Source organism: Crocodylus siamensis, chromosome 1 (assembly GCF_052110815.1).
Source record: "Crocodylus siamensis isolate JL-2025a chromosome 1, ASM5211081v1, whole genome shotgun sequence".
Taxonomy (NCBI): domain Eukaryota; kingdom Metazoa; phylum Chordata; order Crocodylia; family Crocodylidae; genus Crocodylus; species Crocodylus siamensis.
The window spans coordinates 175,558,956-175,578,902 of NC_143395.1; the positions used below are offsets into that span (position 1 = coordinate 175,558,956).

General features: G+C 42.2%; 1 protein-coding gene across 1 annotated transcript in view; it reads left to right on the plus strand.

Moving 5' to 3' along the window:
* The window catches only part of EML6 (EMAP like 6), a 324,512-nt gene that overhangs the window by 177,288 nt on the left and 127,277 nt on the right, over positions 1-19,947 (plus strand). The window contains exons 11-12 of the mRNA XM_090049525.1: positions 16,750-16,917; positions 18,454-18,560. Coding sequence (XP_089905651.1) covers positions 16,750-16,917; positions 18,454-18,560 — 275 coding nt within the window. The remainder of the gene's footprint in view (positions 1-16,749; positions 16,918-18,453; positions 18,561-19,947) is intronic.

Below are 19,947 nucleotides of genomic sequence, written 5' to 3' on the forward strand. Positions count from 1 at the left end.
CATGCTACACCTATGCATCTTTTGTTACAGTGCCAGCTGGCACTTAAGTATTCATTTCTTTCCTTATGAGATCATTTTTCGGCTCTGGCGGCACAGGCTTCTTTGTGACTTGATGTTCAGGCAGTAAGAATTGGCAAATCCCTGTGCATTTACGCACACAGGTGATGCAACCGAGTCTTCTCTCAGTGACCTCAGGGCAACATTTCCAGCAGTGGAAGAATAGATGACACACAAAAGTGAGCCAGCTAGGCCCAAGGTACCCAGGTAAAGGAAAATTACATGCTCATAGAGGAAGGAGGGAATGTGTAGCAATGCAGCTGAAAAAAGCAACCAAGAAAATTTGAAAGAAGGGTGTAGTCTGAATGCTTGAACCTCCAAGGAAGAAAATGGAGATAGGGAGAGAGAACGCCAGCTACTCCAATTCTGAAAAGGAAAGTTTATAAGAATATCTACATCAAAGTAACTGAGAAATCCAAGTTTTAAGATGTTCTTCAGATGTATGTTTCCAGTTTAAACTGCAATTGACTGGTATGGTTCCACATCTGTTGCAAACCAGCTGTCAGGCTACAGAGAGATTATTGAAGTTATTACAGAAATATCTCTGTTCACTCGGTCAGACTGAGCATCAGCTGTTTTCCACTGTGGTAAAGTTGATAAAAAATATTTTTTGTTCAAAGCAACCGGTGCTATAAATAAGTATAGGTTCTGAGTTGTGCATCATATTAACATATGGCTTTGATTCACAATCAGACAACTGCTGCTCAGGTAGTACAGAATTTTATAGGAACACAAGACTGATGGCTTGAAACTTACAGGCATTGCAGAAGAACTCATCTCAAGAAATCAAGGGCAAAGATCAAGGTTTTGAATTTGTCCAGATTTTAAATTCATTCTTATCAGCCACAGTTTAAAAAAGTAATTCTTTCATGAGTAGTTTTGTACTATGATTGAAATCTTCCACTTGTAATTACATGTGATAAGATTCTGTTCCAAACTCTTTGATTTCTTTATTAATTCAATCCTTCATTCCTCTGAGAGAGGGACCTTTTGAAGCCTAACCCAAACCCTGAGTTTTCTATGCCTGTATCGAAGGGGGGCATGCACTCCCTCTCCAGGATGAATTTTTTAGACACATCCTGTTTTCTGTCCTAATTAGATAATTATTGATAATGAGTTTATTGTATAAGTGATACAGTGCTGAAGGGGAAACGTATATATGGAAATAGTAGAGACAGTATATAAAAAAATCATGTCATAACAAAAGATAGCATTGCACTTGTATTTTGCAAGAGTTCAGACAAAATGTTTGGGGGGAATCAAACTTCCACTCAGAAAGCTTGTCCTTAATGCACTCTTTAATGATGAATGTCTTTCATTCTTGATCTGGAAAATCTGTCATTGAAAACCTGTTGAAAAAGATTGTATATATTGTTCACATTCATATTACATTATTTCAGGTATCCAGGTTGTAGCTGTATTGGTCTAGAGGCAAAAGGAATTAAAACTCGTGGTAGGGGTGATATCTTTTATTAGGCCAACTAGATTTTTGTAAAATTAAAGAAATTAAAGAATTAAAGAAATTTTTTTTGCAAAAATCTAGTTGATCTAATAAAAGCTATCACCTCTATTACATTATATGGCTTTTTCTGGTTTGGTTCTTTCTATCCTGTATAACTGAATCTGGTCTCATTTTTTGAGGACTAGTGAAGATTAGAAGACTGGGAAGTACTTCAGAGGTCTCCAGGGCTGTAGGTTGTAGCCGTGTTGGTCTAAGGACATAGGCAAACAAGCTTCTTTGGGTGAATCTGATATCTTTTATTAGACGAACTTAAATAGTTGGAAAACAATTCTTAAGCAAGCTTTCAGGTTCAAAAACCCTTTGTCAGGCTAAGGAAGTTTCAGCAGTTGGTGTGTGCTCTTCCTGGATGGAATGAGAAGTAAAAAAAGCCAGAGGCTGGGCTGGTATGCATACAAGACAGGCAGTTAATGAAAATGTAGATTGAGGAGTCGATGGGTGAGAGACAGGCTGGGGGCGGGGGGGGGGGGGGAAGAGAGTGAAGGGGGATGAATAGTGGAGAGATACCTGGGCAGTAAGATGTCAGGCAGGTTATAATGTGTCATAAATCCAATGTCTATATTTAGTCCATGATTTTTAGTATCCAGGAGGTTGGTGAAGTGGAGTTCATAGGCTCGTCTCTGGGAAGTGTTTTGTAAGTTTCCTTTGAGGATCAGGACTGAGAGACTGGAGAGAGAGTGGTTTTCTTGTGAGAAATGTGCCCCCACAGGTAATTGGGTATTCCTGTCTTTGATAGATTTCCGGGGTGCGTTCATTCTGGTGCGCAGTTGTTGTTTGGTCTCTCCTACATATTTTCTATCTGGGGATGTGGTGCATTGGATGAGATATATTACATTTCTGGAGGTGCAGCTGTAAGATCCAGGAATGCTGATGGCTCTGTTGAGGGGTGTAGTAATTGTGGGGGTGGTAGAGATGTGTTGGCAGGTTTTGCATAACCTGCCTGACATCTGCCTCCCTGGGTATCTCTTCACTATTCATCCCCCTTCACTCTCTTCCCGCCCCCAGCCTGTCTCACCCATTGACTCCTCAATCTACATTTTCATTAATTGCCTGTCTTGTATACATACCAGCCCAGCCTCTGGCTTCTTTACTTTTCATTCCATGCAGGAAGAGCACACACCAACTGCTGAAACTTCCTTAGCCTGACAAAGGGTTTTTGAACCCAAAAGCTTGCTTAAGAATTGTTTTCCAACTATTTAAGTTCGTCTAATAAAAGATATCAGATTCACCCAAAGAACCTTGTCTGTCAAAGGTCTCTTAAATTTTCATGTGTATCTGATCTGAGGTATGTGCTCTTTTACAAAGATTTATGACTCATGTTATGCCAGGCACTGGAAGGGTAGCCCTAATCTGAGCTATACATTTGTAATGTTTATGGCTTTAAAATAAGAGCACAAAGACAGTATCCATTTCATATAGGCCACTAAGGTATTTTTTTAAATTGTAGCTTTCTCCCTTCTCTGTTATGAAAATGCTAAACGTGTTTAAGCATTGAAAGTTCTGAAATGTTGAAAAAGACAGTTGCTGCATGATTGTACTTGCCAGTTTATCCAAGAAATCTATCATTCAAGTTACTGAAAAGAGTTAAACATGTTTCTCTTTATGTAAACTTTAAACAGTTCCTTAGAAAGAGAAACTAACTGAAAGGATATAATAGTTGCCTATCTCAAGGCTGTCCAACTGGTGGCCCATGCAGTCCCCCAGGGGTTCATAAATTGTTAGGGGCTGGAAGGGACCTCACAAAATCATCAGGTCCAGCCCCCCTGCACTAGGCAGGAAAGACAACTGGGGTCAGGTGACCATCCAGTCTCCTCTTGAAGATTTCCAAGGTAGGTGATTGCACCACCTCTGGAGGGCGTTTATTCCAGTCTGGACACCCTGACTGTGAAGAAGTTTTCCCTAGTGTTAAGCCTGAAACGGTCTTCCAGGAGTTTGTGGCCATTACTCTTGGTGTTTCCCAATGGTGCCTGGTGAACAGTTGTTCACTGAGCCCTTGATGTATTCCCGTGATGTAGTGGTAAGCTGCAACCAAGTCCCCTCTCAGCCTTCTCTTTTTAGGCTGAAATGACCCAAGTCCCTCAGCTTTTCCTTGTATGGCTTGCAAGTCTCTGATCATACAGGTGGCTCTTCTCTGGACTCTCTCAGGCTTTTCCATGTCCTTGTTGAAGTGCAGTGCCCAGAACTGGACAAAGTTAAAATTAACATGCATCCCCCAGGCTCCCACCACTCTCCCTGTTGTCCCAGATGCAGCACCAGCCAAGATCTCGGGTCTCCCTCTCCCTTTCCTAGTTGTCTGGGGTTTTCAGTATTGTTGTTGCTGTTGTCTACGTCCAGTGTTATTAGTCTCAGAAACTGTGGTGCCAGCAAAGTTGTAGTCCAAAGATCCCAACACTAATCATGTCTTAAAGAATGACCACAGGCTCCGTTTGGTGCTAAAAATCTGGCCAGATTTATTGTCTACCAGCACACCCAGATTTATTGTCTACCAGCACACGTTTTGGCCTAACAAGTACACCAGACAAGGAGCTGAGGCATTTGTACCTGTGACAAGGAGTCAGTACAACACCATGCAGGCTCCCCCAGGCTCCCTACAAAGTTTCCCTCCTTTCCAATTTACCTTTTATACACTGATCAGAACAAATTACATATTGCACTCCATCTACATCTCAAACCATCCTGTAGCAGGGGCTTGTTTCACATTCTGACCTATGTGTTACCATTTCAGCCTTATCACCCTGGTACTGGACTATCCTACCTTGCACCATCATCTCTCCCTCCCATCTCTTGGCAGGAGTGCACATCTGGTCCACATGCCAAGTTTGTTTATGTGAGGAGTTCATGCAGGAAGGCCGACTCTGGCCAATGCTGTAGCAAAGCCTTTGTGTGAGCAGCATGTATTGATCAATGCTCGAGCAAGGCCTACAGCTTTCTGATTCTTGCTGTTGCCTAAGGAGGCAGGGCTGGGTGGGACAGCATGGTACATGGTGCTGACAGTCTGTAGCTGGGGCACCGAGTAGAGCCCAGGCTACAGCACATCAGGGACAGGGGAAAAGGCCCACACAGTATGGTGTAGTGGTGGAGAGGGAACGGTCACACAGCATAGTGCAGCAGCTGTTGGGGGAATTATCCATGTCATGTGGCACAGGGCCATGGTCCACTCTTGCAGTCCACATTGTGTGCAGACTCCACTGGTGTGCTACCCAGCTGCTTTGAAGTTGGACAGCCTTGACCTGTCTCCTACCTGAGAGGACCAATGTTATAGAGCCAATTAGGAGGCTGGACTGGAAGCACAGGCAATGGAACCAGTAATGTCAGTGAAAACTGGAATATGCCAGGAGGCAGGAAGAAGTAGGTCATTTTAGCTGTGTAACCAGGAGAAAAAGTGAAGATTTTCATATTGCATACAGAAGTGCTATGTTTTACAGCAGTTATTGGCTTAATTGCAAGCCATTTTTGTATTTGAAGAAACACTGAACCAGTAAAGGGAATTGGAAGGCATGCCTGAATTGCAAAAAAAAAAAAAAAAGTGTATGGGAGCTTGAATCAGAATCTCAAATCCAAAATCTGAGTTCACAACACAGTCCCTTCTCTCTTAATTTCCATATTTTCTCACCTATAACCCACACCTTATCTCACAAAACCAACTGGGGAAACACAGGATGTGTGTTATATTCTAGGAAAAGAGTACCCCATAGCTCCAAAAATTTGGTGGAGGGAGGGGAAATGGAACAGTGGCAGGTTAATCACTGCAGCTCTGGGAGCCATAGCAATTAACACTGCCACTACTCCCTCCCGGCCCCCATGACCCAATTTCTCACTCATGGGGCTGGTCCTTAGCCAGAGTGCCAGGTCCAACCCCATGTACTGGCTCCAGAGGCATGTGGTGGGGTGGACCTGGCACAATGCATGTGGAACCACTGGCTCTGGGGCACGTAGTCCTGGACTTACGCAGGGTCCAGACTGGCTGTAATTTCAGACCCAGCATGGGGCCACATGGCTCCAGCATCAGCATGCTGGGGCTGTACAGTGAGTCCAGGACTTTGCTCTGGCTCTAAAGCCACAGGCCAGGTCCAACACAATTCAGAACCCCAGAGCCAGAGCACAGTCTCAAACTTGGCATCTCTGGATCCAGAATGTGGGTCTGGAGCCTAGACAGGGTACTCAACTCACCACATGGCCCCTGCACCAGCATGCTGGATCATATTCTGCCTTGTGGTTCCAGTGCTGGCATTCAGGATTGGGTCCCAGCCCCAGCATGCTCCCCTAGCCCCAGAAACCCCTGACCTTAATCACTCACTTGTAGGTATGTATTTTTTCTTTTGCTTTTTCTCTTTGTGGGGCCTTCCAAAAATAGCGTGCATACTATAAAAGGGGACACGCTATATGCAAAAAATACAATAGTTAAAAAAGTGTACAAAGTTTGGAAAGTTTAGGTTCAGATCTGTATTTTAAAATTCCATGTTTGAGAACATTCTGATCGAGGGTTATGTTTCTAGTCATCACATAGATGCAAAACGCATTGTTAGTTTGGGTCTGTTTCTAAAAGAAATATTCTGGAAGTAGAAAGGCAACAGAAAACAATCTACTGTTAAAACAACCTGCCAACATCAATGGGTGTTTTTGTTTTGTTATTAATTTTAGTGGAGCCAGGATTTCATCCCATCTGTTTACCACTTAATTGCCTTGGTCTTTATCATAGTCCATCCATTATTTCCTCTGCTCAGCATGGGAAATATTGTTATAAAATTAACAAATGTGGATGGCAGATACCGAGTTTTTATTGACATCTACTGCAGGAGGGTAAAAAAGAAGACAAATGATGCTGAATATAAAGTTGAGCCCAGTGAGGCCCCAGTAAGTCCAAGAAAGGTGACAATCACTGATAGAAATAGAAAGAAAATACTGGAAAAGACTTAATGACACTTCCACAGAATTAAGGAAAGTCAAAATAGCAGCATGATGACAGAACTATTCAAACAGTATGAATACCCATTAGCTGTCAATGGCATCTGTGAACAGCATACTGAAAAGCCATCCATCAAGAGCAGAGTAGAATATATTGTGATTTATGATTTATAAATATGATTTACATGATCTGTTGTACAATATTCATAGACTTTCCTGAAAGATTTATTTGACTCATAGAATATGGACACTTAAAGCTGCTGTTGTAAAATATAATTTAGGGGAATAGATATTGCGAGTTTAAAAAGAAAGGGAGAAAAAAAAACGAATTTAGCTAGTGGTGTCTATGTAGAGGGAGAGGAAAAGTGAGAACTTGAATCTTAGTTGTTGATATATCAGCATATAGTCAGCATATATTTACATAGTATAGGGATGTACAATATAATTGTTAACAATCCCTTTAGGATCAAGTTTTCAAATATACTTTGATTTATTTTCCAAAACATACTTTGATTTCTTTGAAAAAGTGTTGTATAGTAAACTCTAATTAATTCTCCATTTCCAAGGGAATGCAAATAGTGGCAAATTATCCCAGGGTAACCAATTACCAGAACTGGATGATTAGGGAAAACTGAGGAATTAGAACAACAGTGAATGATACCATAGTTTGTATTATCTGTCAATACTTCATTTTTATTACATTTCTATTTTGTTAAGTTGTACAAGATTACAGTTACTAAACTACTAACTTTAGTTAATGAGTCAAATTAATTTACATGTATGAAGTGTTTCTTCTGACTGCTTTTGAGATTTTGATCTTCAGAATCCCAGAGAGCAGCCACTGGGAATGCCCCTGGAAGAGTTTCACTGCTGCATTTTCTAGGTTTGGTGCTTGGAAAGGGGAACAGCTTCAAGCAGAGGTGCGGGAAGGCATGCCAAGATATACTGACAACGTGATATAGCCATACCTTTTCTATGTATTTTGTCCAGAGTAAGGTATAGACTTCTATAACACTCATAACATTTCTTGCCACTAATCAATATCACAAAAACTCAACCACTAACATGCCACCAGATAATTCATTTTTCACCATATCCTTCTCTCATTGTCATCAGTTCTACAACTTTGTCCAATCACTCTTTTACCTTGGAGATCCCCAGCAAATAGAAATAACTACAGATGTTGTAATTGCACTTACAGTAGGTTAACTGCCCACTGAATATTATATTAATCAGAACCATGCAACATGATGCAGGACATAGTAAATAATAGAACATTTACCAGAGTATGAGAATGTCGACTATCGTCTGCCAGTATCTATTTTGATAATGTCCAAAAAAATGTTTTTTATCAATTCCCTTTCAATAACTTTAGATATGAGATTTTAAAGAGTTAAAATCAGCTTCTGGGGGTTATCTACTGTTGTATTTATCACTTGCCCCGGCCACTCTTTAGTTTACAATCATAGCTTAACTCTTCCCTTCCAGCAAACCAATAGCACACCACTCAAGCCTTCCTGTGGCCATTACCCCTTCCTAATTCTTATTTTACAAGCAAAGTTATTGTTTGTCATGACTAGGACCAATAACTCCATTTTCAATTGCACATAATCTTCAGCTTCATATGCCCCAGCCCAGGCTATGGTGCACAACTCAGAGTTAGTGGAAGTAGGCTACCTGAGTAAAAAGGAAAACGAACATCTCAATAGAATTTAAAAGAATGAGTAGGTACAGCAGTGTTTTGGAGTCTACCAGAGCTATCATGTCTTGGCAGGGGGAACTGGATTGAACAGATTGTGAATTGGTATGTATGGTACAGGAAATTAAGACTGAAGAGTATTGGAGAGGCTGTGTGAGAAGAACGATGAGGAGCAAGGGACAAAAATGGTCTAGTGGAGACAATATAGGGATAACATTACTTCATCTGAACCTCTTGGATTTGGTTTACTGGAAAGACCTTCTTTTCTGTAGCAGAGCTCACACCAGGTCTATATGGATGGACAGGGTGTTTTGTGAGAAGCTCATTCTGCACCTGTTTTATAGATAAAAGACACCAGTATCCTGGGGTGTAAATTTGGCCCCCTGATTAATAAGATATTCAACGTAAGGTAGCAAATGTATATCTGATCCTAAGCAAAAGATCGTAAGTTCAGGTCAGGTCTTATCTGATATGGCTGCTTTCTATATCCCTACACCAGTTGCTGCATTCTCTCCTTCTGGAATGCAGGTCATTATTGCCCTTATTTTGTGGAAACAACTTTTTGGTTTAGGCTGTTTTTAGAAATTCATAGATGAGACTGAGGTTGCAGGAAAAGAGAGTCTTCTTTTATTTAGAAAGGACTATTTTTCCTCGTTATAAAGAAAGGAGAATGGCTAAGTAACTGCAATGATACCTGGTTGCTGAGCAGAGCATATAGATGCACTGTGGATATGTGACCTAAGACCAGGCAGAAATATGGTGCCTTCCTCAGCACATTGAAAGCTCAGACTGCAGGGTTGTATGCATGCAATCCAATGCTGCATACAGCAGTTATTCAGTCCAGTAAGCAACATTCAGTAAAACAATTTCTTTAATATATAACCTCACATCTTATCAATTTGTTTACCTGATCTTTTTACTAGTGAGCAAAAGTGTCTGTGTATAACCCATTGGTATTAATGGATGATGAAGATGAGAACTATGATTCTGCAATTGCCAGTCAAGAAATATGCCTTTAAATAAAAATTAGTATTAATGTCTAGTTTAGATGAGTTTACATTGACATTTAGTTCTGTGCTAAATTTAAATAGAAATGAAAGGTACATCCACAGTTCCAAATGCAAGTCTTCTAATTTTGTATTAGATTATTGTCTACAGTTTTCATAAGAAAGCTTGGCTAATACATTCAGTAAAATCCAGTCTTATCCATGTACCTGAAATCAGACATATAAAGCTGATTTAAATATGGTTAGCTTTATTTTAGTCCAGAATCTAAATTTCTGTGACATCAGAAACATCATTTTATAGGAGTGGATTAATTGAAAAATATTTTGGAAATATAGCTGTTTCATAGTTTCATAGTAGCAGTCAAGTTTGTTCTCCAGTGGTGGCAGCTGGAACTCACCCTGCTACAGCAATAGCAGCTGTGACTTGAATGCAGAAGACAGGAACAGGTCACATCTCATCCCCCTTCTTCCCACCTCTCCCCCTGCTGCTCTCCAGTGGTCCACATAACCCCCTCCATGCCTGTCCCAGGTGCTGAAGGAGCTTGCTTTGCTGCTGGGTGTCCCCATCCCAAGGGCAGCCTGATCCTTGACAGCCAGTCATTTCCTTTGCTCCCTTTTAAAATTGGTACTTTAAAAGCATCATTTGTTATAGCAGCAAATCTGACAAACCAGGTAAACTGTTGTATTACTGCTTTAAAATGGCAGAAAGGATTGGATAGTTCCAGGCAGGAACTACTTGAATGGATTTCAGGATGTCTGTACATAGCTCCTTGCTACACAGTGAGTTTAGTAAAGATTATGGCTCTTCTCTCGCTGTTTACCTTAGTTTGCCATTTGTAACCTATGTTTACCATTAGAAAAATGCTTCCCTTCCCTACATTTTTCTAATAGTAAACATATGATTTGTGAGGTGGAATCTACGTAAATATATAAATCAGTCATAGTTTCATAGTTTCATAGTAGCTAGGGTCAGGAGGGACATAAACAGATCACCTAGCTTGACCCCCTGCCACAGGCAGAAATGAATGCTGGGTTGACAAGACCTCAGACAGGTGATCATCCAACCTCCTCTTGAATTTGCCCAAGGTAGGGGCGAGGACCACTTCCCTGGGAAGTTGGTTCCAGATTTTGGCCACCCTAACTGTAAAAAATTGCCTTCTGATCTCTAACCTAAACTTATTCTCCATCAGCTTATTACCATTGTTCCTCGTCACCCCAGGTGGTGCTGGGGAGAAAAGGGCTCTACCTATTTGCTGTTGATCCCCCAGTTAATTTGTAGGCAGCCACCAGGTCCCACCTCAGCCTCCTCTTGCTGAGGCTGAACAGGTTCAGGTCCCTCAGTCTCTCCTCGTAGGACCTGTCCTGCTGCCCTCTCACCAAGAGGGTGGTCCTCCAGGCTGGCCACATCCCTCTTGAAGTGCAGCACCCAGTACTGGACGCAGTACTCCAACTGCAGCCTGGGCAAAGTCGCATAGAAGGGGGAGCATCACCTCTCTGGACCGACTTGAGATGCATCTTTGGATGCATAACAAGGTATGGCTGGCCTTGTGGGCTGCGGTCTGGCATTGGCGGCCCATGTTCATCTTGGACTCAATAATGACTCCAAGATCCCGTTCTGCCTCTGTGCTTTCAAGAGGGGAACTCCCCAGCCTGTATGTGTGCTAGCTGCTTTATCATATGGAGGTCCACAGATATGTTACAATAGAACCTTTAGCCTGCTGGCAGCCTGGATATGTAATGCTGCCAAAAGGTCCTGCAATCACAAGCCAGACTGCCAAAAAATCATGGGGCTCACCCCAAACTTTTATTTTAAAAGATTCTATCATATTTTTGGATTGTCTTCACATTTTAAACTCTCACCCACCCTGGGGTGTTTGTTGACAACTATAGTAATGCTAACTTCTAAAAATGGTTAATAAATAACACAAGTTTGGTTTCCTCTGGAGGAATTATTGCTTGAAGACCCATGTCATGGAGATCAAATTGTGTAAGTGCTGCCTTACGGTAATCCCAGGGGTTAAGGATTTAGGTCTGGACAGAATCTTCACCATCTCCCTCCCTATCCTATGATGGTGCAGTGCTAATTCTCTCCTTCCCAAACATGGTGTTGTAGGATCACAGGAAGGAGGGGGCAGGCCCTATCTACCTCCTGCGGCTGCCCAAGTTTTTCCTCAGGAAGTGGGGAATTGACAGAAGGCAGCCAATCAGAGCTTCTTAATAAGGCTGAAAAGCATGTCAGGGCTACAGTTTCTTAGATTGTCATTTGTCCAAGCTAAAATCCAATTATCTGTGATTTTGTGTGAGTCCACAACACTGCACCACTCTCTGCAGTTTTCTCTGCCCTGCAGAGACCAGTGGCTCAGCCAACTAAAAGGTTAGCATAATAGTGGCTCTGTTGAATTCCCAGCTGTGTCTCAGGGACTGTAGCTCTTCATCTCCATGTCTTATGTGGCATTTGCAGCAGCTATTGTTCACATGCACTTCAGGAAAGGCAAGGAAAGTTAGGAGGTAAAAATAACTGTCTACCTTCCATACTTTATCACCTCTTTAAGTGTCTCCCTGGGAAGTTTGTTTGGCTTTTTCGGCAGAATGAAATTTTTTCTCGGCCAATTTCTTAGCCATCCCTTACCCTGGGTAGGAAAGCAATTGAAAAGGAGTGGAAAAGTGGCTCTAAAAAGGGGTGTAGCTCCCCCAGCTTCACCACCTCCAGGAGGGGAGCAGTACCAGAAAAGCAGTACAGCAGGGGGAAGGTTTCAGCTAAGCCCTAAAACCTGCACCAACAACTGGGTGAAAGATTTCTACCAAAAAGAGTGGCCTTCTCACAATAGTGGCTTCTCACAGGAAATTAAGTCAGCTTTATTTACCTTGAGTAGTTACTGTTCAGTCTGAGAAATTATAGTTTCATAATTGGTAGGGTTGGAAGGGACCTGAGGAGATCATCAAGTCCGACCCCCTGCCATGGCAGGAAAAAGTACTGGGGTCAAATGACCCCAGCAAGGTGTTCGTCTAGCCTCCTCTTAAAGATCCCCAGGGTAGGAGCCTGCACCACTTCGTTTGGAAGCTGGTACCAGATCCTAGCTGCCCTGACCGTGAAGTAGCGCCTCCTGATATCCAGCCTAAATCTACCCTCCGCCAGCTTGTGACCGTTATTTCTAGTTACTCCTGGTAGTGCTCGGGGGAACAGGGACTCCCCCAATGCCTGCTGGTCCCCTCTTACTAGTTTGTAACAAGCCACTAGGTCCCCCCTCAGCCTTCTCTTGTGGAGGCTGAACAGGTTCAGGTCCCGTAGCCTCTCCTTGTAGGGCCTGCCCTGCTGACTCCTGATCATGACCCTCCTCTGGACCCTTTCCATGCTGACACATCCCTCCTGAAGTGCAGCACCCAGAACTGGACGCAGTACTCCAGCTGCAGCCTAACCAGTGCTGCATAGAGGGGGAGGATCACCTCCTTGGACCTGCTCGAGGTGCATCTGTGGATGCATGATAAGGTGCTTTTGGCCTTCCTGTCTGCCTCCCCACACTGCCGGCCCATGTTCGTCTTGGCATCAAAGATGACTCCAAGATCCTTTTCTACCTCTGCACTGACGAGAAGGGAGTTCCCCAGCCTGTAGGTATGGTGCTGGTTCTTCCTCCCCAGGTGCATCACCTTGCACTTATCAGTGTTGAATCCCATCCTGTTCTCATCCACCCACCCCCATAACCTGTCTAGGTCCGACTGCAGCCTGTTCCTCCTGTCTAGCGTGCCCACATCCCCCCACTTCTTAGTGTCATCAGCAAATTTGAACAGGGCGCTTTCTACCCCCTCATCCAAGTCACTGATGAAGATATTGAACAGTGTGGGCCTAAGGACTGAGCCCTGCAGGACCCCCCAGCCCACATCCCTCCAGGTCAAAAATGACCCATCCACCACCACCCTCGGGGTGCAGTCCTCCAGCCAGTTAGTGACCCAAATGACTGTATGGGTGTCGACACCACAGTCCCCCAGTTTCTTAATGAGAATGGGGTGAGAGACAGTGTCGAAAGCCTTCCGGAAGTCCAGGAAGACTGCGTCCACTGCTACCCCTGCATCTAAGGATTTGGTGACCTGATTGTAGAAGGCCATCAGGTTGGTCTGACAGGACCTGCCCCTAATGAACCTGTGTTGGTTGCCCCTAAGCATAACCTCCCCTGCCAGCCCCTCGTGGACATGCGCCAGGATAATTCTCTTAAAAAGCTTACCCAGGATCGAGGTAAGACTAACTGACCTATAGTTTCCTGGGTCCTCCTTCCTCCCTTTTTTGAGGATGGGAACCACGTTGGCCCTCTTCCAGTCCTCTGGCACCACACCAGAGCACCACGAGTGCTTGTAAAGCTGTGCCAGGAGTCCCGCAACGACCTCAGCTAATTCCCTCAGCACTCTGGGGTGGAGATCATCAGGACCAGCTGATTTAAATATGTCCAGTCTCTCCAGAAGTTCCCTGACTAGATCGTCACTGACCCTTAGCCTGGGTGCACCTCCCCTGGGGCTTGAGCTGGTACCAGTGGGGGGGCTGATCCGGTCCCTGCTCAGAAAAATGGAGGCAAAGAAATTGTTAAATAAGTTAGCTTTGTTGTCTGGTGTGACGACCAGATTTCCTAGAGTGTCTTGCAGGTGCCCCATGTTATCTGGTACCTTCTTTTTGCCCCCTGTGTATTTAAAAAAGGACTTCTTGTTGTCCTTGATCCGGGTAACTAGTCCCAGTTCCATCTCCGCCTTGGCCTTCCTGACTGCCCCCCTGCATCCCCGAGCAACCGCAGTATAGTCCTCTCTGGTGATGGCCCCTCCCTTCCACTGAGTCTACGCTTCCCTTTTAGCTAAGAGACACTCCTGGATGCTTTTCTTGAGCCATAGGAGCTTTTGCACCCTTCTGCCCCCTTTGATCCGTGTTGGGATTACCTCCCTTTGGGCTTGGAGGATTGTGTCCTTAAGGAGCAACCACTCTTCTTGGACACCTGGCTCCCCTCCCCTCCGGGACCTCAGTGCTTCCCCAACTATTCTCCTTAGCTCATTGAAGTCCACTTTCCTGAAGTCTAGGGCTGTTGCCTTGCTGTAGGCCTTTACCACCTTGCACTGAATGGTGAATTCCAGCAGGTGATGATGGCTGTCCCCCAGGTGGTCAAGCACCTGCAGCCCTGTCACCAGGTTGTCACCCGTGGCCAGCACCAGGTCCAACAGGGTGTCTCCCCTGATAGGGCTGTGCACCTCCTGGGTTAAATGGAGGTCCTGCATTTGGGCTAGGAACCTATGTGAGCAGTCAGACCTGGCTGACTGCTCCTCCCAGCAGATGTCTGGAAAGTTCAGGTCACCCATGATGACCACATCTTTTGACCTAACTACCTCTGTGAGCTGACTTAAGAACTCCTGGTCTAGCTCTTCCCCTTGGTTGGGTGGTCTGTAGTAGACCCCCACCATTAAGTCCTTTTCCCTTTGACTGCCTTGTATTCTAACCCAGAGCACTTCAGTGTGCCCCTCCTCTGACCCTTTGCTACTTGATGAGGATGTGTATTTCTCCTTGATTTAGAGCGCCACATCCCTATCGTTCCTCCCTGTCCTGTCCCTCCTGTACAACCTATAGCCCTTGATATTCACTGCCCAGTCATGCATTGGGTCCCACCACTTTTCTGTGAGCCCCACTATGTCTGAAAAGCTCCTTTCCTGTGGGATTACCATAGTATTAATTAAGAAGGAAGGAAATCTAAGGATTTAAGGAAGAAGGAAATTCATGTTCATCTCTTGTCATAAAATACACAGAGAAAAAGCTGAAACAAATGCACGGTTTGTGGTGCAGTTTGGATGTGTGATAAACACAAACATACAATTCTAGATAATTAATCATTGATCTGAGCTGAGGACATATACTGTCAGTTATCAAAGCTCAGTTCAGAAGCATATTGGCAAAAGATGAAGGTGGTGATAAAGGAAAACAATCATGTCACAAAAACAAAAAACATGTCTTACTGGTAATACTGATCGTGTATGCAGACATGCTTTATGAACTAAAGTTCATAATTAAAGTGTCTGGTGCAGTTTTTATAAATGAGAGAAAGAGAGAACAATCAGCCAGGGTGAGGAAAAAACAACTTCTGCGCATATTTGTTAGTGTCTTGTCCATCTAGGAGGCGGTAAATATTTGTGTGGCGGAAGAATAAGCTCAGCACCTAGAAATGTGCTTATTCATTATGAAACAGTGTGATGGGCTATTATGGCTTGCAATTTTGCCTTGTGAAAGAGCAATGAAGAGTAATGGATCTGTAAAAGATGGCAAAAATATTTTTGATTTTTCATATACTGAAAGATTTTGTTAGCACTGCGACATATTGTTTCTTCTGACCTAACTTAACAACTGTTGTAAATAAGCATTTATTTATAAAATATTAGCTTATGTGCTTAAATTAACTTTAGAAGAGGTCCAAAAGGTTATCTCTTTCCAAAACCATGTGGTTATTATCTCTTTACATTGCCCTTTTCCTCAAGACATCACTCAGATTTTCTGCCTGGTGACAGTCTGACAAATTATTTCAAATAATGAAAATGCTGTCTACTGCCATGTAGGAGACTTGACACTCTGTTGAAGTCAAGGGCAAAACTCCCACTGATTTCGATAGTCAAGATTTCGGTCAATGTCTCTTGTTTGAAAATGGTAGCGTACAGATTACTGCTTTCAGGGATCTTTTATGAAGATGGCCACCACCCAAAATTCCTGGCCAGAGAGATGGCTGCTTCAATAGAGACCCAGCTTCCAAAGCAGGAAGAATTGCATTTCCACAAAGATTCAGAGGATCTTCCAGAAAAGAAATTATCCACATGCTGTATTGTCACCAGCCATAACAATTCTAATTAGCACGTAGTTGTGTCTAGTCTCAATTTGTTGCTTCCATCTATCATTAAGGAACAGACATTTGTAAATGGACCATTTATAGAATCCCCTTGGCAAATTCTGACTTCAGAAGATTACTCTGCATAGGCAAATACTGAATATAATAAGATAATTAACGTTTAGATTTGTGGCAGGGATCATCATGTTCTGGTCAGGCTTCCAGAATTGCACAAAGAATATAGTCTTTGTTCTGGTAATGGGCTCTTGTCATTATTCTTAAACTTTGGCTGAAGTTTTGTTTAGATTAGAAAGGGGTTAAGATTAGGCTGAATTTAACTAACAAACTGTCCCGACTTCAAAAAACTAAATGAGGGCAATAAAACTATCTGTAGGAGAGTGAAAGTTGGGATTAGGTGGTCTTCCTGAATGTGGTATTTTTTGTTGTGGTTTGTTTTTTTTTACTATACCATGCTGCTGCTCTGCTACTGTGCTGATCTTTTAGCCATACAATCAAGCAGTTAGGATGGTAGAAGCTCAACATGAAGTGTTTGTACATTTTGGAATAAGGATCAGTATACTAGAGTATACAAGACACCTGGAAGATTTTTATGTATGTTCCCATTAAAAAAAAAAGTATAATGAATATGAGCTATCCCTGTTTGTGTGTGTTGTTCATGAAGTGACCTGTTGATTGTCACACATTAATAATTTAATTTTTGTGTTTCAGGAGCTAAATTCAGAAAATATATTGGCCACTCAGCCCACGTAACTAATGTCCGGTGGTCACATGATTTTCAGTGGGTGTTAAGTACGGGAGGTGCTGATCACTCTGTTTTTCAATGGAGATTTATTCCAGAAGGTGTAACAAATGGAATCCTTGAAACTGCATCCCAAGGTAAAAGTACTACTTTCTAAATGTTTGTTGAGATGTATTTCTTTAGTTATTTTTGTTCAGAAAAATGAGAGAAGGATGCAACACTGAAGAATGGAAGGGGAAGATGTTGTTTTTTGTTATTAATGCCTGGAAAGCATCCAGCATGTTCAGGGTCTTTTTGTTTCACCTTTACACCAATAAAAATAATAGTCTGGATTGTTATCATTGGCTGATGATCAGCTACTACGTGTATCCACAGGGGCAGGACAGGAAATAATGAACTTGAATTGCAACATGGGAAATGTAAGTTAGGCCCCCTTTGAACATTACAGCTGTTATGCAATTAACTGGTTAAATGCACAATTACGTGGAGATCAGCTACACATGATAAACATTCAAACCAGCTATCAAGTTAGACCTTGAATATGTGTACTAACTTTATAACTGGCTGCTATGAAGCTTTTTTTTTTTTTAGTTGCTGTTGCATGTGTAGCAGGATCTCCCCTGAGGCTGGGAGCCCCATCGCATGTAGCATGGCAGGAAGTGCAATTGTGTGAATTGTGAATTAGATCCTGTCATACCAAGAGAAGTTGTGGATTCTCCCTCATTGAAAGTTTTTAAATTCAGGTTAGACAAATGGCTGTCTGGCATGATTTCAACAGCGGTGATTTTGCTTTGAGCTAAAGGATTGGGCTAGATAGCTACATGAGATCCCTTCCTTGTTTTTTTTTAATGCTTCTATGCTTTTTTATGCTTTTATCCCAAGCTAGGTCCACTGATGCAGGATGCAGATTATAGGCCAAGGAAGAGATCAATATTTTTTGTTTGTTTGTTTGTTTGTTTTGGGGAAGTTTTTTGAGGCACATTAAACCTTAAAAACAAAGTTTCACTAGATCAATGTCAATTTTCTAACTAGATTTCTAAATTGCATGACCAAATCCTAATAGTGCATGAAAAGAGCATATACCTGTTTGTGTATCCTGAAGTGCGAATATAGGCACATGTCCCCACATGAGGTTTGTGTGGTTTAGATGATTACAGTTGAAAAATGTACCTGTCATGTTCATTGCACCTGCAATATTCAGTAGAAACATGAAAAGTACATTATGGTAAATCCTGCTACTGAAAGTTGAATTCCCGTGCAGCAAAAGTATCTCATAGACTGCAGAAATTAATTATAAATATTTGATATAATAAATGGTTCAAACAAAGGGGGAGATCATGCTGCCCACAGAGTTTAAAGAACCCCATGTAATTTTAGTGCATTTCCACAATCACAGTTATATACAGATATGGTGTGATTCCAATGCAGTGAATTATATCAATAATTATTCAGGATTTTTGCAGCACTGACCTGCATATTGAAAAAAATGAATTAATGCCTTTCTTTCTTTATATAACCAGAATATTTACCTAGTCAAAATAATTTTTGCAAACACTTAAAAGCTTCTGAAGTCTTTGCATTCATTGCCCTTAATCTATAAGCTTTATGAAAACATCATATATTTTCTGAGAGGTGGTAACTGCTACAGTGTATGTGATTTTTTTTAAACTCAGAGGGCAATATCGATTCGCATAGTGAAGAATCAGATTCTGATTTGTCTGATGTGCCAGAGCTTGACTCAGATATCGAGCAAGAAGCTCAAATCAACTATGATCGCCAGGTGAGTCAAAATTAAAGTACAGTGATAGAAAACCAGCTATCTAATAATCTACTATAGTTTTTTGGTGAGCTGTATCAAATAAGGCTGCAGTAAATTCATCAATCTGCTTTGAGAAAATTATTTTGGCAGCATTTATCCTGATTATACAACCAAATAAAAAAATGAAATCAGAGTTCACTTTTTCTATAAATATTTAGGAAGGCTTTAAGAAATAGTATCTGTAAGTACAAAAATCAAGTTCTGGCAGATGTGTGTTTTGATTTAATAAAAAATATGCCCTAAAGAGGAAGGATGGTCTTGTGGTTATATGGATTTTATGAGTTAGTTACTGTTTCCAGCTCTGTCCCAGTCACAGACAAGACTCTTCAGTCCTGGGAGTCTCTCAAAACTTATTGGTAAAATGAGGATAATGATTTTTTTTGTGTAAGTTCCTGCCTACTCAAAGCAGAATACTTTTCTTAGTGAATCTTAGTTTTTTTGTGGCAGGTTCTCTTCTTATTCAGAAGGTAAATATCAAACTATTTTCATAGTATCTTTGCATGAAGTAAAACTGGGTTTGCAATAAGCACTTACTATGCTTAAGGGACTTCCACACATTTAGTACTACTGTGTTTGTAAAATAATTACAAATTTTGTTTGTAAGAAGAACATAAGCCTAAATAAGATTATTTTTCTTAATGGGTTGGTGTAATTTTTTGGCATTTAACTCTCTTATCTGATTTTAATGTTAAGTTTTATCTTTTTTAAATAAAGACCAAAGTAGCATATGCCTTGTCTCTGTATTATGTAATGTTTTAAATGGGTAGTTGCATCTAAAACACACTTCATTTTCATAGAAATGCACAGGATATTTTCTTCTAGAAATTAGTCCCGAGGTATCTATTTATGTGACAGACCCTCAAAATATTAGAGCTACCAGCTGCCCCCTAGGCTAGGGACAGACATTACGCATAAACCAGTTTAAGTGATGAGAGACTGGTTTAAACCTGTAACAGAACAGATGTTCAGTGCACATAAAACAGTGTGAAAATGGATGAAATTGATTTGCAATAAACCTGGTTGAATGTAGTATCAGACTTAACTGATTTGGCTCCAACCAGTTTATGCAATGTCTATCCCAGACCCCTTACTGGTTTAAAATAAGCCAGATACCCCCAGCATCCTGGCATGCTCTCTGGGCTGAGCAGGGCTCTCTGCTCCACAGCAGGACTGGCCCCTCCCCTCTGCTCCCTGGCTGGAGCTGTGGCAGAGACTTGCAGGCATAACAGGATCTGCCTGGCTTCTCCCTGCCCTAGCCCCTCCCTGCTGTTCAAGAAGGAAATCCTTCCTCCCAACCCCCACAGCAGAGACCCCAGCCCCACGGACCCCAGGCATGTGGTATGCTAGC